Source organism: Hippocampus guttulatus, chromosome 8 (assembly GCF_054856545.1).
Source record: "Hippocampus guttulatus isolate MCC_2025c chromosome 8, RoL_Hgut_1.0, whole genome shotgun sequence".
Taxonomy (NCBI): domain Eukaryota; kingdom Metazoa; phylum Chordata; class Actinopteri; order Syngnathiformes; family Syngnathidae; genus Hippocampus; species Hippocampus guttulatus.
Window position 1 is genome coordinate 17677136 of NC_141268.1, and position 25778 is coordinate 17702913.

The following is a 25778-nucleotide window of genomic DNA, read 5'->3' on the forward strand; positions in this document are numbered from 1 at the left end:
CAGTTGGGAAGAACGTGCTGTGTACCCCTTTTATTGCAAGCGGGAAAAAAGGTCATGTCATGAAATTCTCCCACACTGCAGCCCTCACATGAGGAAGAGGAGGATTTGTGGACAGCAGTGGACGACGGGAAGACGGCCAGAAAGGAGCGCAAATAAGACTTTCATTGAAGCGATGATTTCATCGGAAGGGATAGAAAGAGAACAAAGACTGTACAATGGTAAGGGCTGAACAATAATGGCACTTAAAGACTCGAGGTGAGTCATGAGGCGGCTGTTTAGTGTCATTCGGAGTGTTGAGTGAATCACGCCTAAACATGTTGTACAGTGGACATGTGGAAAACGTTCCATGCGTTACTTTCAGATTCAAAGGCAGTGCTGGAAGACAAGATTCGTGATTACGTTTTGGAGCGAGAAGAGTTAAAAGAATTGATTTTCAAATGACTAATAAAAAAAATAATTGATGTGGCCTTTGTAGGAGGTACGTAAAGTCATCATGGGAATGATTGATTCGAATTTAAAAGTCCATTACGGTGCCATAGCTACATCAACTAGGATCAATCCACCGCACCTTCGATCCACAAATGTACAAATTCTTTTTTCCCCCCACTTTTTCCATTTATTTATTACAATTTGTCAACGTTATCCATCACATTTCATGAGCTAAACACTCATATTATTCCCGGCCCAATTAAAACAAGTCCAGAAGGTGACTATTGTGTGGAACCTGAAAGAGTCCTCAAGAGTGGCAGAGGAGGGAGAGGAGAAGGGAGATGGAAGGGAAAAGACAGGTTTGAGGGAGGGAGGGAGGGCTGAGTGTCCTCCCGGGGGCTACTTCCGCATAAGGAGAATATAAGCTATGTGAGATTATTATTCTTGTGTTCATTTGCTCCTCTTCTTTGCCGTCTTCTCTACTCCACGTCGCCAGACTCGTCGCCGTCTCCATCCATTAGTAAAGCAGCGTACTTACTGGCTGAGCTGAACTTCTGAAAAAGACAATCGGGCATTCTCAGCAAATTCCGTTCAGGCAAATCGTTCAGTCGCTCATTATTTGGTGCCTGCTGCTGGTGGTTGTGGTGGTTGGTGGCGGGCTGGACTAAAATGTGGAGGTGGGGGGGGCAAGAGCTTCAGGAACAGCCTTTAGCAACAATGACAACTGCCAGAGTTTGATGCCCGGTGACGGACTTACAGGGATTGGGGCTTCGTCGTATTTCTTTGGCTCTGGCGGTGGTCGGGCGTCTCGGTCTCTTCTGTTATCCTTTCTACAGTCAGAATGAACCCGTAGGTTAACATTCATCAGCAAGACTAACAGCACTTGCCAAGAATACTTCAAACAGCAAAAAGCTGAAAGACGACAGGATCACGCACACCATCCATTTGGATCATCTACAAGCCGCTATCAGTCATAGTCCAAACTTGTTTTCTAGCTCATGCTATGCTGTTACTGATGTCGCACTCCAACTAAGATCAAGCGTTTTTAGGAGGGGGGGATGCATCAGCAGTTGTGTATCTTAATGTGGGCCACTCTTTGCAGATGCCCTCATGCTATCTCCCTGCCTGCTTTGGTTAACAACTTAAAGAGTTGCTAAGCTGTAAGTGGCTGACCTGTCTGCCTCCTTTCTTCGGTCTCTGTTGGGACCTTCTCCTCGCCCTCGCCCTGCTCCAGGCCCCGCAGGCCCACCTCGAGCCCGTGGGGGGCCCCGGTCCCGGTGAGCAGCGTCAGCCTTGTTCTCATCTTAAAGGAGAAGCCAGACAGTTGAGAGAATGGTTGGACGGTAACCTGTCGACTACACTTGCAACACGCGGCAGCAGCAAAGCCCCATCCGTGGCAGTCGCTGATGGAGGGGCAGTGTAATGCGGATCATTAAATGACAGTTGGAAAGTTGGGTCCACTGAGTCCCATCTTTTTTTCACCCTCTATACAGCTTTGCACTTACAGTAGGTCAAATTTAATTAGTGTCCCCCCGCTATTCGCGGGGAATTGAGACCGAGCCCTGCCGCAGTAGAGGGAAAAAAAATTGCAAGGACTTGCCGGCCCCACTAAATATGTTGTATCGATACCGCAAGATGGTGGTCAGCATGACTTTGGTCTAAATGAAGCGCCTCAACTCACCTCAAGGTTTCTTGGCACCAAGATGCCACCAAAGAAATACTTTTGTTTTGGCCCGAGCTAAAAAAAAGTGACAAGATGAGTTTCTCAGCGAAGGAGTGGATGATTTCATTGGGGGGGAGGGGGGGGGGGGGTTGAATAGGTGACTCCTCAAACTTTGAATATGCTGGGGAACACTGTATTTGCATTTTTAATCCCTCTGTAAAAAAACATCAATACAAGTGAGGTTTTCGTGTATATCTCCAATGAGACGCTTTTCATAAATGCATAGTTCATTTAGAGACAAACTACAAAAGGACTAACTAACAGTAAAACGTTATGGAAAAGTATTATTTTCATGGCCTTCCTGAATCACTTTTTTTAAAGCACCACTGAGGAACATTCTAATCTTTTATTTCGTTATGCTAATGAGCTGTGTCACCACAGGGACAGTCAATGATAATGAAAGATCTGAACAAAAACAAATGTGAGCAGCTTGTCAAATGGAAAACGCCACCTTATTGGCCTAACAGTTACCTCTATAGTACAGCGGAGCTGCACATTGGCTTATCTTCAGTTCTTATCTTCAAAAATAAACATGTTTCAATAGCAAATTAAACATACTCTGTTCTCGATAGGCAGGGGTGCACATAAAAAAATTGGCATGTCATCAAACGAGCACCAGAGGTTGATTGTTTTGTTTAAATCGACCCACCAACCTAATGGATGAACTTTAAGACTTACGACACATCTAGGCAAAGTCTTTCGTTGATATGTGTAGCAATGTCATGTTAATATTTTTTCAGTGACTTTTGCATCATATGAACACCAAATGGTACAATTTCTGGGGTGCTTGACTTTGGTGCATGACCTTTAAAAAAACAAAATCTGAGGGCAAGATACCAGTTAAGCTCTTGTCAAATCTTAAATAGCCCTTTAAGAGAGAAAAAAAATCATAATTACAAAATACAACTCTGCTCATCGTATCAGAGTTGATCATCTATCAACTTGGCACATTACTCAGGTAAAAGCGGGGTTAACTTCAGCTCGGCAGTGTTGCTAATTACAGCGCTTCCATTTTTGAAGTGTGAGACAACAATTGCTGAAATCACCCAGTGAGTCCACACGTTCAGCAGTGAGCCTTACCCTTTCCGGATCCTATTTCATCTGCAGAATTTGAGGAGCTAAAAAAAGAGGAGGAAAAAATTGCTATAATAATAATCGGGGCATAACGCAAGGACAACATCTATGAATTTGTTAGGCATCGGAATTGTACGCCCACCTGAACTTGGGAGGAGCTGAACCAACAGGTGAGACTGGGGACCGCCCATCATTGTCAGCGGAGCCACTGGTGGCCGCACTTCTCTTGGCCCAAGCATTCTCCTTGGGGGGAGGTGCTGGCATCACCTTCAGCGGTTCCTTGCTAGGGGCTGGCTGTGAGGAGGGTGCAGGGGATGAGGGCTCATCTTCCCTGCCGCTGAAAACCTCGTTTTCCCCAGAACGCTCGCTGTCTTGACACCGTGACCCTGGCAGATGAAACAATGGGAAGCTGAATTGTGTCGCGTGCTCTGGCCAAATTCAATTTCGATGTTCTGAGGTAAAAGTGTACGAAAATCTCACCTATTCCAGAGCCACTTCCTGGCTGGGAGGACTCACTTCCTGTACGAGATCTTTCAGTGTAACCTTCCTCATTCCGCCAGCTTGGATCTCTGGATATAAAAGATTGACTCAAATGTGTAAGAATCTAAAATCTGTGTCTATTTTGCAATCCCTTCCATTTGAGCATGCTATAATTCCAACGTTTTAGTGAAGGATGGCAAACGACATACTTGTCTCGTATCTTTCTGTCAGGGCCCCGACTCTTGTCCTCCTCCAGCTGCCTCTGCAGCCTCTCTTCTTGTTTTTTCAGCCTCTCTTCTACCTCCCGTTCTTTGGCTGCTGTGTCAACTGGTTTGGCAGCACCAAAGATGGAGGAGGCCCTGTTGCTGGACATTTGTGGAGCGGCTGGGGAAGATGCACTGCCACCGGCGCCACTACCTTCCTCCTCCTTGGGCACGCTGCGGGGCTTTAGATTCAACTTGGGCCTCTGCTGGGGAGCTGTAGGGGGGCAACGCGCAAGTTTTATATGAAGTGGTGAAGACCACTCGTTGACGCCCTTAACATCCAGTAAATTCCAAGCATCGCACTCACCTCGATCGTCACGCCGATCCTCACGCCGTTCCTCGCTGTAACGATCCCTGTCGCCAAAACGATCTCGATCTCCGTAACGGTCGTTGCTACCGCGACTATCATCATAATCCCGACGGAAGCTACTGCCAAAGGCACGACGGCCTCCTCCGCCACCACGAGAGTCATAACCTAGAAAGCGGAGATTGAAGGTTAAAAATATGAAAGACGAAACATCAACTACAAACTGGCGGTCGAGCAGGTTTATCGCAGTGTTGGATATACCAGTAAAATCTACCAAATCAAATCAACCCCATCTCCCCAAAATATGGCAGACTCACCTCCTCTATCGTAATCTCGCCGGTCTCGGTCATCGTAGCGGTCCCGGTAGCGGTCTCGTCCGCCATCATAGTCTCGTCGTGGACCATCGCGGAAACGATCTGACTCGTAGCGATCACGTGATCCTGTGAGACATTTTTGATTCGATCAACTTATTTAGCTAAAACACAGTTGTGTTTCTAGTTGGGTTTTAAGTTTCAAAAACTTTTTTTTTTTAAATTTCATGCTACTTTGTACGCTGAACAGTGAAGCTTTACTTAACTTTTTTTTAGTTTTCCAAATAGTTACGCGTCGATATTTGCAGGAAAGCATCTGTAGCCTCACTGAGCCGTTGTAATGCTCGTAAGTTATAAATAATGGTTCAAAGTATCTTGTTTTGCTCGGGGGGGGAAACCGCAATATCAACATCTTAAACTACAGTCACGTTCATCAACTAAACTTCCAAGAAGCAAATGCGGTAAATTCAGTGTTATTCCGTTCTTAAACTAAATTTGAAATGTGACTTACTCTCTCCAAAGGCATCGTCTCTCCTGGGAGGCGCATCATCGTCAGTGTCGCCACTAGGCCGAGCCCTCCAGTCACTGTCTGTCTTATCAGGGCCCATGTCTCCCATTCTTCCACCACGATCTCGCCCTCCCATCATTCCACTGTCTCTCTCTAAGGTAGAAAGACACCAGCATGGTACACATCACCAGTGGGATTCAGATTGAAGGATGGAAGAGACATCATAGTACAGTCCTTCAGGGGGGAAAAAAATGCATTCATTTCATACCTTTATCATTCGACTGGTCTGCTATATCCACCCGAATCCTTCGGTTTCCCAGGTTCTTTTGGTGTGAACAGAACGGCAGGTACAAATTAAAAAGGTATTTGTTACGCTGTGGCATGCCTTCTGTGGATTTAGTGAAGAGAATTTAACTTAAAAATGCATCGACATGGTGTGTTGCCTCACCTCCTCATTGAGACTTAAGGCCCTCAGGAGAGATTCCACATCATCAAACTCAGCATAGCCAAAGCCCTTCAACCTTTCGTGGTTGCTGGGTTCACGAGGCAGACGCACTGCACTGATCTAGAGACAAAGACAACAGATTCATATGTCAGTAACTTGGGGGAAACATTGAGGGGGGGGGGGGGGGGGGGGGGAGACATCAGCAAATATCACATCAAACAATCTTAAAACTGCAGGTTAACCGCGTACGCCCATCTCTGATGCCATGTGAAGTATTTGCTTACTGCCAAGCCGCGAAAGAAGTCTTTGATGGATTCTTCAGTGACATCATAGGGCAGGTTGCCGAGAAAGGCGGTGTATGGCGGGCTGCGGGGCAGTCGGGACCGGTCAATATTGGGCTCACGAGCTGAACGGGGCGCTGTGGGCAGGATGGACCGGTCAATGGGCGGGGCCCGGAATGAATCCTCATCTGTGTGCCACGAAGTCGACACTGGAAAAGAGGGACAATGGGAAACTGAATCACTCTGCTGTCAAAATAATCAAAAATGTGCTAACATTCACACTGTTATTCATCCAGTAACTTCAATTTTGGGTCAGGTGTGTTGAGAGTATTATCACATTAGAATGAATGCAATTTGCCTATTCAGAATACAGCTACAATGCCAAACGTAGAGTTTGCATAAAACACATTTCCCCCAAATAAATGATTGAAATCCTACATATATGTCTGCTCTTCAGGAATGTAGACCCTGAAAACAGAATGGAAAACCTTTAAAAAAAAACCTATAACATCTTATCCATTTCAGTGCTCACCGTCCCCATCCAAGTCATCCGTTTCATCAGCCCAGCTAGTGGTTTTGACGGGGTAGCTGGGAGCCGGGCCACTGCCTCCACTTTCGTCCGCCAAGAAGTCGGTGAGAGTGAGGGTCTTTCCCTTCTTGTTCTTCTTCTTAGCTAAGGAGAGAACCACAGAGAGTTTGCAGATTGACTTATGCTATCATGAAAATAACTAAGTGGATGTCCATGAGGAAAGTGTTGATGCAGTCAAAGGAACCATAAACCCCGAATATTTCATAGTACTCTTCGGACTGTAATATTTATTAATTTACATCAGAGCTCCATTCGCAAGCTATATAACGTTGTTTTATTTCTTTAGTATTAATACTAGCGCACATGTGTTGTTACTGCTGTGAAAATTTAATTTTCCTCAAAGAATGAAACATGTACATATGAGAAAAGAACCTGGTCAGCATAACAAACTTCTAGTCCACGTTGGCATACAACCTTTGGTAAGATGAGACAAAACAATCTCTATGTTTTGATGAGAATGAATGCACATTAGAAAAGACTAGCGGTGGTTGTGGCACATTCAGAGAGCATCCATGCGTGGCAGAATATTCCATATTGTTCGAATGGCAAAGAAGTGCGAGACATAGGGTCCGATTTGTTTTGATCAGAGGCAGAAAAGGAAGAATAATGCTGACTCATGCCTGTCGTTACACAAAACTGCAAACAAACGGCACGTTATGCATTTGACTACTAAATCACTCCTGTTTGCATGTTCATACGCCGCTTATGCCTTCTGCCGATTTAATGTGGGGTTGTTTTAGGTCAACGATCCGCACCAATTTGACAGCACCGACACGAAAGCGACTAGCAACTTCGTCGCGAACTTTTTGGATTCTGTGACACAAGAGAGAGCTGGTGCTGACACGTGGCAGTCAAAAACCACTCAATTCAACGAGGTGATTATTCTTGCGATGCTAGCCGCAGCTTAGTCAGCACAGGGCGTGCTGCCAGGGAGCGTATCACTGCTGAGCTGGCTAGCTTTTATGGCCTAGCGAACGTCGCCGCGCCACGAATCAAGTGCGCAGTCGTCGCATCAACATTGGACCGGAAAAGACTGCGGACTGCCGCAACGATGAAAGGCCACCACGAACGTGTGTGGCGTGCGAGTTGAAACGCGAGAGCTGCCTTGTTTTAACTGCGCACAGACGCCGGGGAGAGCGGCCGCACACGTGGGGAGAGTCCCCGGATAGCGCGGACTGGTCGGCCCAACCCCTCGACTAAACGCGCTTGCGTCCGTTGCTGCTTAGTGTGCTCCGAGCTTTAGCTAGCCGTTGGCTAACACGTCATATAGCAAACGGAGGTTTGTAATACACAACACTAACTAACAATAATTGTTAAAAAAGGACATGACAGTTCCGATTTGTTGCTTAAGAAACCAAAACAAAACACCAATAACACGTGTAAAATGTTCAAATGGAGCTTGTCGTTGCTTCGTGCAGTTTCACTCCTTCGGCGGTTTCGTATGCACTGGCTTCAAAATAGAAACAGACCTATTTTCCACGCCGGACAACGACGAGGAAGTGAGCGAGGACGTACTTACAAGTTCCGAACGCGAAATGGCCGGTTATTGGTTGTTAAAACGGACTGAATTGTACCCCCAACCGAGCCTGTCGGTTCACCCACATAAACCTCACCTGACGCCGCCATGTTGAAGAGCGAGTTCGCGGTAGTTCCCGGATGAAGGCGTCAGCGGGTTATTATCGGGAGCGCGCATCCGCGTTCACGAGCTTGGCTGAGTCCTTTCCTCCGTTGGCCAGCATCTCCCAGCCATCATGGCATCGTTGCCTTGCTGCCAAGATTATAAAATAAGAAAACCTTTATTAGTCTCGCAACGGAGAAATTCCCAATTCACAGCAGCTAAGTTATGAAAGAAAGAAGTAAAACAACAAAATATAGGATCAGGGCACGTTTTCAAGAGGCTGCAAAAGTACTCACACTCCGTGTATATGTGCAAAATAATAATATTAAAATAATAATAAGTACATACTCTGAAACGTAAACACCAAAGTAAAAATGCATAGTTACAGTCAGTTAACAGTACAGTACTGTACAGTACATGGAATAAAAAAAATCCTGTGCACGAGAGCAGAATGATTTTGAAAGATAATCTAACTTCTTCCCCACAGTACTGTGATTGTCACTTATGATGCAATTATTTATTTCTCCAAAACCTGATGTGCTAGAAAAAAGTCACTTTTTTCAATCAGCGTGGAGAACCTTTTGAGTCACATAAAGTCATCTCTAATTAAAATTGATTGTTGACGAGAGGTATCTATTTTAATTAGAGTTGTTAACTTACTAAATACTTTGACTTACAGTATTTTAAGCGTTCAGTAAAACGACAATCCTAAAAAACACAAAGTACGGTTAGTATTTTTTGACATGCAGGGTGTTAAAATGCTTATAAATGGGACATGAAAGGGCTTTGTGGTGATGAAGGACATCAGAGTCCGACATCTTCCCCCTTCAACTCTGGCCATGACTAAATGCTCTAAATATTCAAGGAAACAATGAATCTCTTGATTCTGGAATTCCCTTAACGGCTTATAGAAGTGCCTTTATTGTGACTGCACAAAATGTCCTTTTATTTCTAATTATCCAAAAGAATGCTTTATACTATCGACTCACACAAAAAGTACCCCCCCCCCGCCCCCCACTTCAGTCTTCCAAACTACATTATATGTGAGTACCTTTGGTGAATTGTGTAAGCATTTGCGTTTTCGAGAGATTCAAGTCGCCAATGAGATAAAATGGGGACCAAAAAAAGAAAAAAAACCCATGCCTGCGTAGCTTTATGTGTTTTGAGTTAGACGCACTCTAGTGGCCAAAGATCAACAGTATCAAGGCACAAAATGTGCCACGGTGGCTCTTTTCAACATACTGGACAATTCATTAAGTATACTTGCACGCTCTGTACTTGCACGCCCTAGCAGTGTCCAATACAAGAGCTGTATTCTATATGTCTTTACTTCATCTTTTTTTTTCTCTATGTCTTTCCAAAACTATGTTGCTGTCATATAATGTTTCAAAGAGGTATTAATCAAGATATTCATTATTCTGGCTTCATCGTGAATTAGTGTTTAGTATGTTTGTTTACCTGCGAGTGAAGAGGTCCTGGGTTTGAATCTCAGCTCAGGACTTGGCGAAGTCTACATTCTCACCATGTGACTTTGGACAAGAAGCGGGGTGCACCCTGGGCTGGTTGCCAGCCCATTGTGAGGCAGATAAACAACCATTCAAACTCAAATGTACACTTTACAATTAAGAATCTTTGTTGAACTTAAAATGCATGTTTTTGGAATCCTGGGATGAAGCTGGAGTATCTGGAGAAGCCCTAGCTGAAATTCAAAACCTCGGGCTTCTAAGGCAGTCGTACAGTACTACGGTACTTCACCATGATGATGTCTTTCATGTAACATTCTATCAACATAATATAGTGCTAGAAATACGTTTTATATTGTGTAACAACAACAACAAAAACACCAAAAGTCAGCACTGACAGCTTTATTGCCGCCAGGTCACACATTATTGAGTGGGCATGTTCACTTTCATCCCTTGTGATGCAATTATGTTGGGGAATTCTATTCCTTGATTGAACAACTTTTTTGTTTGGACAGCCCTGGATCATCTTTCACAGGAACTGTGGCCGACAGCTTCACTGGAGGGCATCTTGGAGCCTGTTACACAACACAAATGAAACGGGTTGATGGTTTAAAAAATATTTTGAATCACTTTCAACAGTTTTTTTTTAAATCTCCTCCATCATTCACTCACTTGAAATCGCCGCCATCCAGCAGGCTCTTGTAGGTCTCGATCTCAGCTTCCAGTTTCACCTTGAGGTTGAGCAAAGCCTCGTACTCTTGCGTCTGCTGTTGGATATTGGCGCGCAGGTTTCCGAGCTCCTCTTCCAGATGCAGGATGATGGTGTTGTACTTCTCCATCTCCATGTTGTTACGTAGCTCTGTGTTGCGTAGTGTGTCTTCTAGCGATGCTTTCTGTTAAGCAATCGTGAAAGAGCAATGAGATGTTTGGGTGGATTGTAGATCTATTTAGCCGGATGATGTGAAAATGGACACAAAAAGAAAAGATGAACGCTTACTAAGCTCTGTTGAGATGCGAGCTCGATTTCCAGAGTTTGTATCTGTCTGCATAAGTCGCTCCGTTCCGTTTGGGCACCCTGGAGCGCCTCTGTGTTCTGTGATACTTGCGCCTGAACTTCTGCTGTCTAAAGTTAAGAGAAGGAAAGATATCACGCCGATGAACCAACTTGTCATTCTAATTACTTTGTTCATGATGACCCTTCACAGCACTGGCTTACCTGATTTTCATGCCAGCGTTTGAGATCCTCTGCATTTTTAACTCCGATCTTCTCGTAGTTGCCCCTCATATCCTCCATGATCTGGGACAGGTCTTGGCCTTTGGGGGCGTCGATGTCCACTTGCACACCTGACTGGGAGATCTGATTCCTCAGCTCCCTCACCTCCTACATGACAACACAGGGAAGACAGAAAACACACACACACACACACACACACATTAGAATTCACTCGAAAGAATCCATTCTCAAACGCGAGTGATGAAAATCATCGCTAATCAATTCATATAATGTTAATTTAGACATTGACCACCTGCTGTGTGTAGTGCTCTCATGTACAGTGACTGCATTGTATTTCAGAAATATTGTGGTGCCCGATTAGCTCTCAGTTGGATATTCATTTGTTTGCTGAAACACTTTAAATATGATTTGAATTGGTCTTATTAAAAAAAAAAAAAAGTGTGAACTTCTCAATGCAGTTTTTGGACTAATTCCTACTTTGTTTTGCTTCTTCACGTGAATCTTGCGCATTAGGTATTTCTCTCAATGTCATTTCTCCCGTACGCTGTCATTTCCACAATCTCGTCAATGTCTGAACGTTGAATGAACAGGGCAAACTTTGAACGGCAACTACACTGGCAATTGTTTGCCCACCGCACACTCACATTCTCGTGATTCCTCTTGAGGAATTCGAGTTCCTCCCTCACGGCTTCGATCTCGCTCTCAATGTTCATCCTGCTCATGTTGGTCTCGTCGATGACTTTCTTCAGCCCGGCAATGTCGGCCTCCACAGATTGGCGAATTGCCAGCTCCGTGTCAAACCTGTACAAACCAACACTCCATTACAAAACAGGCACCGCATGTTGTGTTGCATGTTGTCTCTGCGAAAAGCGTGTTTCTCCACATCTTGCAAGTGGAAACTTTTAAATCTGGAAAAAAAATAGATCATACCCGTATTTTGGATAAAACCAAGGTGTAACTTTACATAAAAATTTGGAATTGGGTGATTTGCATCCTTCATGTCCTCGCAAGACTGCTGGTATTCATAACCGTGTAAAGATGTTTTGGTGAGATACTATTCTCTTGTTAAATCCCAAGCGTGGGTGGAATTGTTTTGTCTGTCTCGCCAAGGCCAAACGACATGTGACGAGGAAGCCAAGGTTTGCCACATTTATACAACCCGAACTGCCCGAGAGCATGAAGAGAAATCAACATACTTGACTTTGAAGTCATCAGCAGCCAAACGGGAGTTGTCGATCTGGAGCACCAGACGAGCGTTATCTGATATCTTGTCGAAGATCTGAAAAACAAATCCAAGTGATTTGTTAATTGTTAGTCGGCGTTGCGTTCTGTTCCTCTTCAAAATGGAGTTTGCGTTCATCATGCAACCTTCGGGGATCGTGTAAAATAATCTGCAGATGTGATTTGGATCTCCGCATCTGTTGAAGGAACCGAGAGTCAGATTACACAAAGGGGGCATGGAAGAGTGGGAAGAATGTTCCGCTGGATCCCTTCTCCTCCATGAACAAAAAAAAAAGAAGTCATTTTCCTTGCGAATGAATGTTGTATAAATCAAATGTTCATGTGTTTACGTGAGTCGAGAAGACTAAATTCTTTGTGGCGGGGTGTGGGGACGGTGAATTTCTTTTGCACATCCTGTCTGGCAGGAAAGGGAAAACACACAACGCTTTATGAGTTTGGGGGAAAAAGTGTCATTTTGTGAAAGTCTGTGAAAAGAAATTTGGCATTTGGAGAAATCCGTGACATTTGAGTCCGCTGAGTGAAGCTGATTGTTATGCAAGCGGCCCCTCACGCACATGTACATCGACGTACACTCTCATGCTGGTGGGACAAGATCCTTTTGTGTGCGACTTTAGCAGACATCTGTTTCACATTGCTTGCCCACAGACACGGGGGGAGTGGCGTAGAATCTCAATTACAAGCGGCACAGTTTGGGGAACTTTTGTACGTGGAAGTTTCTACCCTCATGTTGGTGACTCATCAAGGGAAGTTGTGAGCAACTTGAAGCGCAGATTAATGGGGGGATGGTCAGAGTTGGGCAACCACACCCTTCATTCTTATGCAAGAAATGGGATGACTGACTCGAGAAATTGTGGAAAGAAAAGTTTGTTGAGTCTCAAATGCGCACTTCTTCCCAAGGTTCTTAATAAGGTGACGCTTTTTTGGATGTGACTTCTACCCAGGTTGGTTATGACTGAATCGCAATGGAAAAATGTGGGTCGCAGGATGAGACAAATTTTGAACCCCCGCGGTCGACCAAAATGCGCAAAATGAATGCAGCCTGCTGATCTTCTCATCATAACCCGACTGCCCGGTGACACCAACCTGTTTGCGGAGGTCTTCAATGATGGGTTCATACTTGCTGAAGTCTCTCATGTCAGGCCCTCCGGTCTTCAACGCCTCCCTGATCTTCATCTCCAGCTCCTGGTTGGCCTGCTCCAGGTTCCTCACCGTCTCAAGGTAGTTTGCCAAACGATCGTTGAGGTTCTGCATGGCTCCCTTCTCGTTGCCCGTAATTCCGGCTCCCATGCCGCCACCTGCTGCCATGGATCCACCGAAACTCACTCCTGAACCGCCACCCATTTTGCTGGGTCCAGAACGCAGTGAGTGCGAAGAGGCAGAGGAGATGCGGGTGCCAAGGCCACCGGCGCCGCCATAGGTGCTGGCAGCACTGTAGCGGGGTGAGATGTGGGATGCAGATATCTGCCGGAAGTTGGAACTCCTGTAGCTCATGGTGGAGAAGTTTCGTGTGTCACGGAGAAGAATGTGAGAAGTAGAAGCTTGCTGCTGGTCGGCGTCAAAAGAGACGATGGCAGTGGGAAGTGGGGAATTTATACTCCTCCTTCTCTCCTTCAATCTCAGTTGGCCTTTTTAGACCCTGCCCACTTCAACGTCGCCCCATTTTTCATTTCCTGCTCTCTCTCTCATGCTCTCCTTTGCCCGCATGTTTCCTTTTCGAACCTAGTGTGTCTTCAACTGTCATGGAAACGTACAAAGCATATTAGAGGCAACAAACCCCGCATGACCCATGCAAATCAGGTTCGTTGAGCGAGTGAGCAGAGGCAAATGAGGGTGAGGTTGCACACAGAAAAATGAAAGAGCTTAGCCAAAGCAACCAAATGCTCTTGCTTTACCCATAAAAGGAGTAATGTCTGCTTTTCATTGTAGCCCAGGCTTGGTCAATGGGGTACGTACGTAAAATATTTTTGCCACATGCAGCGCATCGAATGAAAAAATGTCAAGGTTTTGTGAAAATCATCCAATTTTAGCGTGAACCGGCAAATCACAAAGTTGACTGGTGATTGCTTAAACACCCCCCCCCCCCCAGCGAGAACTGAACCTAAGGCTGTAATCACATTTCAACACAAACAATAAGTTAACAGCCAAGACAATGTCTGTTCCCACATTCACAAAGAAAATCCAAAGGACACACAAACTTCCGAGATACCCCTGAGGTCGTGGAAACGGCGAGATGCACAAAGACACCGCGTTAGCTGATACCACGCTCAGAATACAATCAAAAACAAAACACAGATAAAGGAGACCTTTGTTCACCCATCACATTATATCTGCAGGTCCGCACATTTCGGATCTTCTATTGACACAATAACTTCTGAACATCTGGCTTCACAGATTCCTTTGATCGAACACGCTCAAAGAACTCTGAAGAAACAACAGCCGACATCACGAGGATCAACATGTCCACAAGTTTAAATATGCTACAGAGTGGAAAACATGCACAAGCTGAAGTACTGCGGAACTTTGATTTTTAAGGAATTTTCTCATGATGGAGAGTGTTCTATGAGAGGCCCTTGAATACCAATTGCCCCCTCTCATGACATTTTGTGGTTTATTTATTTATGTGTCTTGTCATTGTAAATGGTGCCTCCATCCCCTCTCCACACAAGCTGATTGCACCCTCAATGAAAACCAAAGCAACCCCGTAGCACCATTAGGAATGGGGATGACCCTCGTACCCTGCCTTGAACTGTAACCCTTTCATGCACCTTGTAACCTGATAAGCTGTCCACTGTAGTAACCGCTGTCCCTGAAAGGGTTGAAATCTGCATAACCAATATGACTGACTTATAGTGAGAGGTCTAGCTCTGCAACAACATCAACAGGGTCAAAAGAACTTTCCGTATCAAGACCGTCCAAATTTTAGTGTCACCGACCAGCTCGCTCACTCGCAAGTAAAGATCAAAAAAAGAAAAAAAAAACTGTGGAAAATCTAGTTTGTGAAGGGAAGCGGGAGATATAAAGAGGAACGAACGATAAATGAAATGCGCATGACTCAAACCGCATGACAGCGTTGCAGCTGTCTTCATTTGTGAGGTAAAACGCTGACAACATTTTGCTTCACCATCGCAACCCCGCAAACAAACAAATCAGGGTCTGCTCAAGTCTTGCCCGGATATGACATGAGAAACGAGAGGGTTTAGTCTTAGATGCACCGTTTTACTGTATGTGCTTCATTAAAACGTGGCCTTGAAAGAACTGAGTTACTGTTCTGTATCTTTGGTGTCTATTAACGACTTTATGATAGCAATGTGCATGTGCGAACACCTTAATTCATACTACACAAGAGACAAATCTATAGTTTTTGTCTTGATCAAGCCCACATCAACTTGAAGTAACATTAGCAACAATAACAACACAATTGACGAAATTATTATTTCCTAGTCACTCAGTCAATAATAATAAACAGATGAAGATAATTGTAATAATCGTTCATTATTCAGGTTTCAGAGCCTAAAATAGATTGTGGTTACCCTCTGTTAAAAAAAAAAAGACAGAAAAGCATTCAATGACCACGCAAATAACTTGAATCAGATAAAAGCACAATACATAGAAAATTACTTAGGATTTACTATGAACACAAGAATTAAAAAAAATGCGCAAAATAACTGAAACTGGCCAGGACAAAATACTGCTCCCTAAGTTGCGCAACCTTTCAAGTAAATCACTGTACCGGTAATCAATTTTGATCTGCTTGTTGGGAGCAAACTGCTCATCTGTTGTTTGCAGGATGTCTTCTCTTGACTGCATGCATCAGCTCTTTCCACAGATGTTCAATAGGATTTTGTCAGTGACGTGTGGTGAGATCATGGCTGGCGTGACACAGATATTCATATGATTAAAATCCAAATGTTTATACATATACAGTATATATGTAAGTTGAGGGGTTCGTTGTTTTTCAGTGGATGGATAATTGATAATTTAACATAAGATTACATACTGTATATATACAGCATATATATATATATATATATATAATTTTTTTGTCTAATTTAAGGTGACTCAGTTGAGCAGTGGGGTGGTGCTCTAGCGCCCTCTATTAACTGGTCGTCACTGTTTTATCGTATTTGTCCAAATAACACAAGTCACATCAACTGTATGTGCACATGCAAGAAAGAAACGTCCAGTAAGCACTGCGAAACGAGAAGGAGACTCAGTTATGCTCTCGATTTTCTTTCTTTCGAATTTTGATAACCTTAAATGTGCTTGCGTCTTTTGTTTGAGATGCTTGTTTTGGCAGAAGACCCATGGTGCTATAATTGCACTCTGGGTCTTTTTATTGTCCATTCGTATCTCTTGTTTGATTGAGTTAGTGATAGTACAGAAGTACGAGCGTGTGTTAAGACTGGGGAAATATTAGCACAGCAAAACTAAGTGTGTACGTTTTATGTGTTTTAGCGCCACCCACTGTGAAAAACACAAACAGTACTGTACAGTATCCGCAACGAGTGGAATGGCACTCACGTGACATGCACTTTCATTCTGCACTCACTGGGTGGCAGAAGTCAGAAAGAAACAGCAGTATTGTACTGCACACACAATAAGATAAGATAAGATAAGAAAACCTTTATTAGTCTCGCAATGGAGAAATTCCCAATTCACAGCAGCAAAGTTATCAAAGGAAGAAGTAGAACAACAAAATATAGGAGCTGCTGGAAAGGCAGCCACTCTCGCGACGCCATTTTGAAGTCAAAATAACAAAAATAACACAACACAACACATAGGACACAGACAGTCGTGCAATCTTCACCACTTTTCTGCATACATTTTGTTGTCTGAAGCAGTTATAGATGAAAGAGGAGAGGATCAGGACCTTTGCGACTTGGTTCATTCAAAGCACATTTCAGTACCAGGTGTGACAATGGCTGTTTGAACAGTGCTGTATTTTTGTGTATTTTACACCACTGGCACACTATTTTTGAACCAGGAAGAATTTCCGTTAGAAGGCCTTACTTTCACCTAATAAGGCTATGAATCCGAGATTGATAAGGTTGCACGGTTTTGCTATCTCGGCTGGTCCAGTGGGTGTTGCAAAAGTGCACTGTGAACCAGTGACCTGGATATGGAGGCACAACACCTTATTGGGCAGAGATGCCCTGCAATGTTTGAAACCTTACTGTAGTACTGAAGCCAAATTGCTTGTTGAAAAGTTAACGGTTCCCTTTTTTGGCGAGGTGCCATTTTGCAACCATTTTAGTGCAGCAAAGCACAACAGCTGCAGTCCGCCACCACGTCCAGAAATGGCACAGTTTGTTAAAATCCCGTTGGGCTGGTCAAGTGTGCTTCCATGTGCCATCACTACATGATACACACGGTAGTGCTGCGACTTAGTGTTTCACATTAATAACTACACTGCAAAGGATGGACGGTTTGAGACCCTTTTTTTGTTGTATCATGAATACATTTGGGTTTCGGATCAAAAGGTGATAAACGTTCAGAATTCCTGGTTTCATTTCATGGTGTTTACATCAAGACACAGCGCCTTTTTGAAGCCACTCACTTTTTAAGAGATGTGGTCAAGGGCTTCATGCCACCAGTTATGCCATCCATGGTTTTATATCATATTATGGTAATGATAATTTTGAACAATTTATACCCTGTAAAAGGTTCAAACCCATTTTCAACATTTTTAGCGACGTCAAGAGGGCAGCTAGCGTGTTGTGTTGTGTATACTGAGCAACAAAGAACCAAGTTTTATTTTACAAAGAGTGAGTTTTATGACTGACTTGGCCAATCATTTTTAAGGCTTGGCAGGATCCTCCCGAACATAGTCCACATTGCCCACAAAAATAAAGCTTTTAAAAATGATCTGTTTTTATGTTTTTATGCAAGCATGTTTATTACCTCACCTAAAGAGGTCATATTTCCATGAATTCTTTTTTTTTTAATGTTGGACGCTGGTTTACTTGATTCTGTGTGCTGGCAAGATTTTGCAGTGTGGCTTGGGCAAACGAAGAATTAATTTAAGGTGTCCGTCCGTCGTAATCCAGTTTCCATGCCCTCATCCTCTGTGACTTTTAACATGTATGTGTGTCCTTCAGCACATTCCACACTTGGAGTGTCACTTTGCAGCTTCATACAAACCAAAACGTCAGTGTCCTTTTAAATAGACTTGCGATGAGACATTTTGGCCGTGGCAAAATTATAAGATTTTTTTTTTTTTTGGTGCTAGAAGCAAACAGTGCAAAAGTGCCACCACTTAAAATGCAAAACATTTGCATACCAATGGTTCGACACCTTGTGAAAAGACATACGAAACACATTTGTCAAAAGTCTCCAAAGTCTGAGGACTTTTTACCCATTGTAGATGTTCGCCATCTTTCCTTTTGTTGGATTTTATGGGTAATTTGAAAGCTATTTAAGACTTAAGGTGGGACAAGAAAAAACAAACTGTGTTTGCTCTCCACTGGCTGATAAAGAAAGAATGTTCATGCCTCCATGAGGTTGATCGTGCTACTGGCGAATGTCCACTAAACTCTTGCTTCTGCAATATGTGCTGTTAAAAGCGATTTGTCACAAGGTGAGTAAAACTAATCAAAGGATAAAAATATATCTGTCACATTTCTGAGACATGCAGTCGCCGGGCACAAACGCGCGGCGCACATCGCACAGGGAGAAGACACTTTACTTTGCAATATGTCACCCCAATGAGAAGTGAGGCAACAAATTGACGTGCTTCCTAATTTGACTACGAGCTGGCACTGCGGATATTTGAGACGAGAGGGTAATTTAACGTCGGCGCTAGTTTTACAGATGAAAATAACAAAAGTAAGCCTCAGTAACATAATTTAAATTACAGACAAATGTAATATCATGGGTGATTTCTTTTTTTATTTTTATTTTTTAGAAGCTTGGACCAACATGAGTTACATTCTCTTGTTCTTTTAAATGATTTGCTGGCTGCAAATGTGCAACAAGATGTGATTTTCTTCCTTGACAACACACCCATCCCCACACCCCATGCCATATTCTTGTGTTCATGACAATGACCAATCACGAACAAGAAGGTAATCCTCCCCTATTCAGATAAATAGCACCAAACACCAGGGACGGTCTATCTGCCTGACTATTATCTTCAGCAGAGTCTCCAAGCCTCCTCTCACCCCACCTCGCTGCTACAGAATCCTTTGAGACCATGTCTGTCAGAGCTGTGAAGACCACCACCTTCTCCACCTTGTCCACCACCAAGGGCCCGAGTCAGGGCTTCAGCAGCCGCTCCTTCTCTGGCTACGGCGGCCGAGGCGGGGGTGTCACCAGGCAGAGCTGCGTAGTCCGCGGTGCCTACGGTGGGGTGGGCAGCAGCGGCGCCGCCGTTGGCGTCGGGGGTTTCAGGGTGGTCGGTGGGTATGTTGCCGGGGGGTCAGGCCAAAGAGCGGGTGGATTCGAATTCGGCTATGCGGGCTTTGGTGGACGCGTGGGTGGTGCTATGGCCCAAGAAATGGTGGCCCCCATCACAGAAGTGACTGTGAACAAGAGCCTGCTGGCCCCCTTGAACCTGGAGATTGACCCCACCATCCAGTCGGTCCGCATCCAGGAGAAGGAGCAGATCAAGACCCTCAACAACCGTTTTGCGTCCTTCATTGACAAGGTCAGTTGACTTGAAAATGCTGTTTCTGTGTTTATGTGGACATTACCTTCAAGATGGAATTTAGCGAATCAAATGAGCTCACGAAAAAGATTTAGCTTCTAGACTTCTAAGGCAGTCATTCAAAAGGTTTCTGTGTACAACCACAAGCAGCCTTCTAAGATAAAAGTCTTGCACATTTGTTTCAAGGCAAAATGTTGGATAATTAAGATAAGATAAGATAAGAAAACCTTTATTAGTCTCGCAATGGAGAAATTCCCAATTCACAGCAGCAAAGTTATGAAAGGAAGAAGTAGAACAACAAAATATAGGAGCTGCTGGAAAGGCAGCCACTCTCGCGGCGCCATTTTGAAGTCAAAATAACAAAAATAACACAACACAACATATAGGACACAGACAGTCGTGCAATCTTCACCAATTTTCTTGTACATACAACTTGCTGAGACCATCACAGGACTCATTACAAGGATCCGCCATTGTACTTGTCGGTTTGGTTCAAATAGTGGCATCCTCTTTAATGTACACTGGTGGTCTACTGACTACTTATACTAATGAATTTGTTTCCTGGCCAGTCCCCCAATATCCAACCCTGTGGTGGCATGCTTACAAACCTGCATGGCTTGCTGCAGCTGAGGCATTTGACACAAAAACTACCAAACAAATCATGCGTGACTCACAGACGCCAGAAGTCAAAACTTATTTACTGTATGCAAATGTGTTTTTGAATCTAATATGTAAAAAGAATGAATATGTTAAAAAATAAAAACCAAGAAAGAGAATAAGATGGTACTGAAATTGATGAAACAGAAATTATATCCATTTATTGACAATATGAATGTTACCCACTTCATGAAGTTGGGTAAAATCAATCAAAAGCAGCAGCCTCCATCAAACGATGTTCAAAAAAATCACAGTCAATAATAAAAATGAAAAATTTGCTCTCAGCCCAGCTCTTATCTACATGTCCCCCCCCCCCCAACTTGGAAGTCATGCCTTGCTTTTCTTGTTTAAGGAGGCCCCCAGAAAAAATATGGGCCAGAAGTTAACCTGGAAATCAATCACGCGAAAAAACAAAAAAAGGGAGAACTCTGAATGAAGACATTGTAAAGGGGCTATCGCGTGTCACAATTGGGAAACACCACCATTTTGTGTTAAAAGCTGCATTGTGACTCCAAGTTGAGTGAGTAATAATTGACATGACATCGATGTTGTGGTGCCAGAGGAGTCATTTTTCATTCCTGGCTTTTTTTTTTTCCTCATCACACAGTGAAGCTAATCATTTAGTGACCCCGATCGCTTCTTCACACATTCTGAAAGACCCCTAAGTCACATTCCACACAGTTTATTCATGAGCGTCCATTCTAGTCAAATCTCTCCAGGAATGTAAGCATCTTATCTGGCATAGAATGCCCTCTTCTGAAAGTTCTTGCTATTAAATAATGGTGTTATGCCCGCAGGTGCGCTTCCTGGAGCAGCAGAACAAAATGCTGGAGACCAAATGGAAAATTCTACAGGAACAAAGCCCGGCATGCTCCGGCATTGATGCCATGTTTGAAGCCTATATCGCCAACCTGCGCAAACAGCTGGACAAATTGGGCCATGAAAAGATCAAACTGGAATCTGACCTGCATCACATGTCAGGTCTGGTTGAGGACTTCAAGAACAAGTGAGTACATGTGGCTCTTTAACGTGGACTCCTGCGGGATAGATGACTGCCGCTCGAAAAATTCCGCATAGCCTCAAAAGCCCAAAACATGATACTGTTTGACTGACAAGAGGAAGTGACTTAAAATGTTCATCGTATTTTGGGAGTTAATGTTTTTCATGTAATCAGCTTTCATTGAAAGAATTGAACATTGTTTCAACTACAGTGTTGAATTTTTTCTTTCTTTAAACAAGCATAGCATAATACGAGAGAAATTGTGTAAGTCAACTACTTTTTTTTCATCAATCTGGTTCCCCACATGGTATGGATATATTTTTGAGAGTCAGGTAATGTGTCTTGCAGTTATTGAGCAGTCCCCACAACCAAAACAAAATTGGTCAATGAAGATGTATTAATTTTTCATTTGTCAATTTTTAGTCATGTGCCAGGTTAAATAATTGAGTATCTATTTATTGTAAATATTTAAAAAAATCAAAATACTATAAATGCATTGAACAGTTTACTTATGTCATGAAGTAACCGTTTTAATAATTATAATAAAACACACACCCATAAATATATATATGTGGCGGCCCGGTAGTCCAGTGGTTAGCACGTCGGCTTCACAGTGCAGAGGTACCGGGTTCGATTCCAGCTCCGCCCTCCCTGTGTGGAGTTTGCATGTTCTCCCCGGGCCTGCGTGGGTTTTCTCCGGGTGCTCCGGTTTCCTCCCACATTCCAAAAACATGCATGGCAGGCTGATTGGTCGCTCTAAATTGTCCCTAGGTGTGAGTGTGGGCGTGGATGGTTGTTCGTCTCTGTGTGCCCTGCGATTGGCTGGCAACTGATTCGGGGTGTCCCCCGCCTACTGCCCGAAGATGGCTGGGATAGGCTCCAGCACCCCCCGCGACCCTAGTGAGGATCAAGCGGTTCGGAAAATGGATGGATGGATATATATATGTCGATACATATAACTGTGTTTTTATGTGACTGTATTATTTTATTAGGTATGAGGATGAGATCAACAAGCGCAATGAATGCGAGAACAACTTTGTCCTTATGAAGAAGGTCTGTTCAGGTCTTGTGACCTTTTTTTTTTTTTTTTGTCAGAGTCACAACGAATTTAGTTTTCCATCACAAGGGTTGTATTTGTTGCTTGGTGTGCAACAATGCATTTTTTGTGTTGTCTGTTGCCGCACAGGACACGGATGCAGCCTACCTGAACAAAGCAGAGCTGGAAGCCAAACTCGACGGACTGTCTGATGAGCTTGACTTCCTGAGGCAGATCTTTGATGCCGTAATGAACTGACCTTCAGCAGTATACTGATGATCTGTATCTTAAGTGTCACGTTGTTATGTGTGTAAAAGACCTTGTCCTTGAGCAGGAAATCCATGAGCTGCAGAGTCAGATCAAGGACATATCCGTTGTGGTGGAGATGGACAACAGCCGTAACCTCGACATGGATGCCATTGTTGCTGAAGTGCGCGCCCAGTATGAAGACATCGCTAATCGAAGCAGAGCTGAGGCTGAATCATGGTATCAGAACAAGGTAACGCACCTTATGACAGGAAAGTCTACGGAAAATATTCCATTCGCTGTCGATACAAATACACACGGAAATAACAACCGAGACGATACCCTTTTGGCCAAAGTCATTTTATTCACAAATAAGAACTAATCACTCTTCCGTAGTGATCAAATTCCTGTCCTGGTGTTCTGTATAAAAAACTGAATTATAAACAACTGATATACAGCAGTCAATTTAACTCACCCACACATGCTGCATTTCCTTGCGTATAGTATGCCGATTTGCAGCAGACTGCTGGGAAATGCGGCGAAGACCTGAAGTTAACCAAGGCGGAGATTGCTGACATGAACCGCAGAATAATGAGGCTCCAGTCTGAAATCGACATGGTTAAAGCACAGGTGAGGTTTGGATCAGCAGATTCCAAGGATAAATGTCCATCCAAAATTCTACTCACTACTCATTCACTCAAGAGTAGAGATCATGAATACAAACAATGATCAAATTTCGCTCTTCATTTACCAGATAAAAAATTTAGAGGCCCAGATCGCCGAGGTTGAGGAGCGCGGAGAGCTGGCAGTGAAGGATGCCCAACTCCGCATCAGAGAGCTGGAGGAGGCTCTTCAGAGGGCCAAGCAGGACATGGCCCTGCAGGTCCGACAGTACCAGGAACTGATGAACATCAAGCTTGCACTGGACATTGAGATCGCCACCTACAGGAAACTTCTGGAGGGAGAAGAAGACAGGTATGATGATGAGTTTGTGATTCAACCATGTTGCTGTGATTTATTGATTTGTATTTAACGTTGATTCAACCAGGTTAGTCCCGTTGAGATTAAGGACCCCCATATTCAAGAGAGACCTGGCTAGGATATTCAGCAGCAAAAACATAAAATCACAGATGATGATTCATAGCTAAGAAGAAATTGTTGAAACAGTCAAGCAAAAACATGCGGTTCAATTTAGATTTCAAACCAGCAGAATTTCTTCAGGCCGATGTGTCTCTTTCTAGGTTGGCAACTGGAATCAAGACCAATGTGTCCAAGATCACATGTATGTATTCTATTCATTTGAAAGACTTCGGGCTCTATTTTTGTAGACAGCTGATCCTGATTTTAATGATAACGTGATTTTAGAAAGTCGATATCACCGTTACACCTGCTCAGACCACGTTTAACACTGGTGGAGGGTAGACAGTTGGTCTCATGCATTGTATGTCATTCATAAATACATCTTCAGTGAGCATCAAGCTTTCTGAAATCTTAAATCAGCGCACAGCTCTGGAGGCGGAAGATGAATGATCTTCATGGCGCAGATGCATTTCTGCCATGTCTAGTGCACAATCAAAGCCCCGCATTCAAAAGGATTAAAAGGAGCCGCTTTAAATGGCCATGACTGAAGTTGACTATGTCCACTCCAAGAGCGGCGCAGCCCTCCCGCTGGCAGTTGCACGCGTCCGCGCTCATCTGCGAAATTACTAAAATTGGGTCTAGCCCGCATGTCGAGTTACACCATACACTGCGAAGGATTTATGCTAGCCACAAAAATAGAGTCCTTTGTTTAAATTACAATAGAATGGCTCAAAAAATTAACTGTTCCGATTCAAATTATTTTTTGTCACACAAATATATTCTATATATATGTATATATATACAGTATATATATATTTTTTTAATGTACAGCTGTAAACTACAATGCTTATGGCCTGGAGCACTCCCGTACCCCGTCCTATGTCAGCTGCTCATTTGGCACCGTCAAGGCGAGTGGCGGTTCTGCGTCTGGCCTGGAGCCCGCAGAGGTCAAGAGCACCACTACAGTCACCACGACAGAAACTGTGGCGTGCACCGGTGAAGAGAAGAAGCAGGCGGAGGGGCCCGCTGTCACAGAGGCTGCTCCTGTTGTGGAGCAGGTCAAGGCTGAAGTTGTGGCTGAGTGATTTGCTGAAGCCCCATTTTCATTGAATTTGACAAGAAAAATCTTGCCATTACGTTAAAGTTCAAAAGGAGACAGCCTTTGTTCTTTCTGTCTGTGATCAGCAAGTTGGAAACCCATTCATCACTGCCAAGTGTAAATTTCAGTCACTGTCAGGTTTATCACCAGGGCAGTGCATAAATCTCGCCACCAGATGACTCTGTGGCATAGGTTTTCCTGACTCAATAAATCAAACTGCAATTTACAAGCCAGCCTGTTGTCTTTTTGTCAGTAATGTGGAATTGCAAGAGACGGTTGTGAGGAAAGGCACTCAAGATCACAGTGATACGTACGTTCAGCTTTCAGGCCTTATTGACGCTAAACATGCCGTGTGCAAGTACAGTAATATAATAATTTTTCTTAAGACAACCAATCATCCAGATACACTATCTGGTTTAGGCTCCAGTGACACAGATGCTAAGTTATTTAGATATACTTATATTACACACTATTTATACAAGTAGTGGGCAACATTTCGGTCTGCTTTTGATCATGATAATGCATCAGATTTATGTGTTTAAAAAAAAGAAAGAAAGAAAGTGAACAGCAGATTTGCTTTGCACAGTTCAGTTGTAATTAACGTGCACGTAAAATAAACTCTCATTGACTCTTTCAGAAGAGTTTAACATTTATTCAGGCAGAATTTCTGAACAATATATTTGGAATAATTATTGACATCATGTTAGTATTTTTGTCACTGAAGTGACACACAATAAAACAATTGCCATCAAAGAAATGCATTAATTCAAGTTGAAAACGGAAAAGAAAAAAACCCAAACAGGTTGTAACATGCATTCTGGGTGGTGGTGCCACACCCAAGACTATCTAACCTCCCATGAAGCAGAAAGCCACGCAGCGATTTTGTCCTTGATTGTTCTTGAGCACAAGTGTGTCTGCTGACATATGCACAATAAGCCGTGTACATATTCAGACTTGATTCCAGGCCTACACGGTTTACAATGTGTGCGCTCATATGGAAATCAAAAGTCATGACAAGGTCGTCTGAAGTAACACCAAGGGGAAATAA

General features: G+C 43.6%; 3 protein-coding genes across 7 annotated transcripts; 1 reads left to right on the plus strand and 2 right to left on the minus strand.

The window, feature by feature from the left end:
• Positions 1–15: 15 nt before the first annotated feature.
• eif4ba (eukaryotic translation initiation factor 4Ba) lies at positions 16–8091 on the minus strand. Of its 5 annotated transcripts, XM_086118722.1 has the most exons (16): positions 8024–8091; positions 6354–6494; positions 6260–6289; positions 5825–6030; positions 5544–5660; positions 5364–5418; positions 5099–5248; positions 4594–4716; positions 4277–4444; positions 3916–4183; positions 3707–3795; positions 3369–3612; positions 3233–3270; positions 1603–1732; positions 1187–1259; positions 16–983 (listed from the first exon to the last, which is right to left on the minus strand). In XM_086118722.1, the coding sequence occupies exons 1-16, from the start codon at positions 8034–8036 to the stop codon at positions 909–911; spliced, it is 1920 nt and encodes a 639-aa protein (XP_085974848.1). In that variant the 5' UTR covers positions 8037–8091; the 3' UTR covers positions 16–908. The 5 variants fall into 5 exon arrangements, with proteins under 5 accessions (XP_085974848.1, XP_085974849.1, XP_085974851.1 ...); XM_086118723.1 differs by lacking the exon at positions 6260–6289; XM_086118725.1 differs by lacking the exon at positions 1603–1732.
• A 1787-nt stretch (positions 8092–9878) lies between these two features.
• On the minus strand, positions 9879–13541 carry LOC147201561 (keratin, type I cytoskeletal 18-like). Its single transcript, XM_086118728.1, has 7 exons — positions 13051–13541; positions 11922–12004; positions 11370–11526; positions 10708–10872; positions 10489–10614; positions 10164–10384; positions 9879–10066 (listed from the first exon to the last, which is right to left on the minus strand). Exons 1-7 carry the CDS (start codon positions 13456–13458, stop codon positions 10045–10047), a joined length of 1182 nt encoding a protein of 393 aa, XP_085974854.1. The 5' UTR covers positions 13459–13541; the 3' UTR covers positions 9879–10044.
• Positions 13542–19159: 5618 nt separating this feature from the next.
• On the plus strand, positions 19160–24959 carry LOC147201562 (keratin, type II cytoskeletal 8-like). Its single transcript, XM_086116859.1, has 9 exons — positions 19160–19612; positions 21067–21275; positions 22262–22322; positions 22456–22551; positions 22640–22804; positions 23056–23181; positions 23306–23526; positions 23793–23833; positions 24463–24959. The coding sequence occupies exons 1-9, from the start codon at positions 19160–19162 to the stop codon at positions 24714–24716; spliced, it is 1626 nt and encodes a 541-aa protein (XP_085972985.1). The 3' UTR covers positions 24717–24959.
• Positions 24960–25778: the final 819 nt, after the last annotated feature.

Bases quoted from the DNA above. Each gene is read 5' to 3' on its own strand.
- eif4ba (XM_086118722.1), bottom strand. The intron at 6,290-6,353 runs GTGAGCACTGAA...TTCTGTTTTCAG, and splicing joins GGATGACTTGGATGGGGACG to GGTCTACATTCCTGAAGAGC. The intron at 984-1,186 runs GTAAGTCCGTCA...TGTCTTTTTCAG, and splicing joins ACGACGAAGCCCCAATCCCT to AAGTTCAGCTCAGCCAGTAA.
- LOC147201561 (XM_086118728.1), bottom strand. From the start codon at position 13,458: ATGAGCTACAGGAGTTCCAACTTCCGGCAGATATCTGCATCCCACATC. The intron at 10,385-10,488 runs GTAAGCGTTCAT...ATTGCTTAACAG, and splicing joins TCGCATCTCAACAGAGCTTA to AAAGCATCGCTAGAAGACAC. The intron at 10,067-10,163 runs GTGAGTGAATGA...GTTGTGTAACAG, and splicing joins CTGGATGGCGGCGATTTCAA to GCTCCAAGATGCCCTCCAGT.
- LOC147201562 (XM_086116859.1), top strand. From the start codon at position 19,160: ATGTCTGTCAGAGCTGTGAAGACCACCACCTTCTCCACCTTGTCCACC. The intron at 21,276-22,261 runs GTGAGTACATGT...TTATTTTATTAG, and splicing joins GTTGAGGACTTCAAGAACAA to GTATGAGGATGAGATCAACA. The intron at 22,552-22,639 runs GTAATGAACTGA...GTCCTTGAGCAG, and splicing joins TGAGGCAGATCTTTGATGCC to GAAATCCATGAGCTGCAGAG.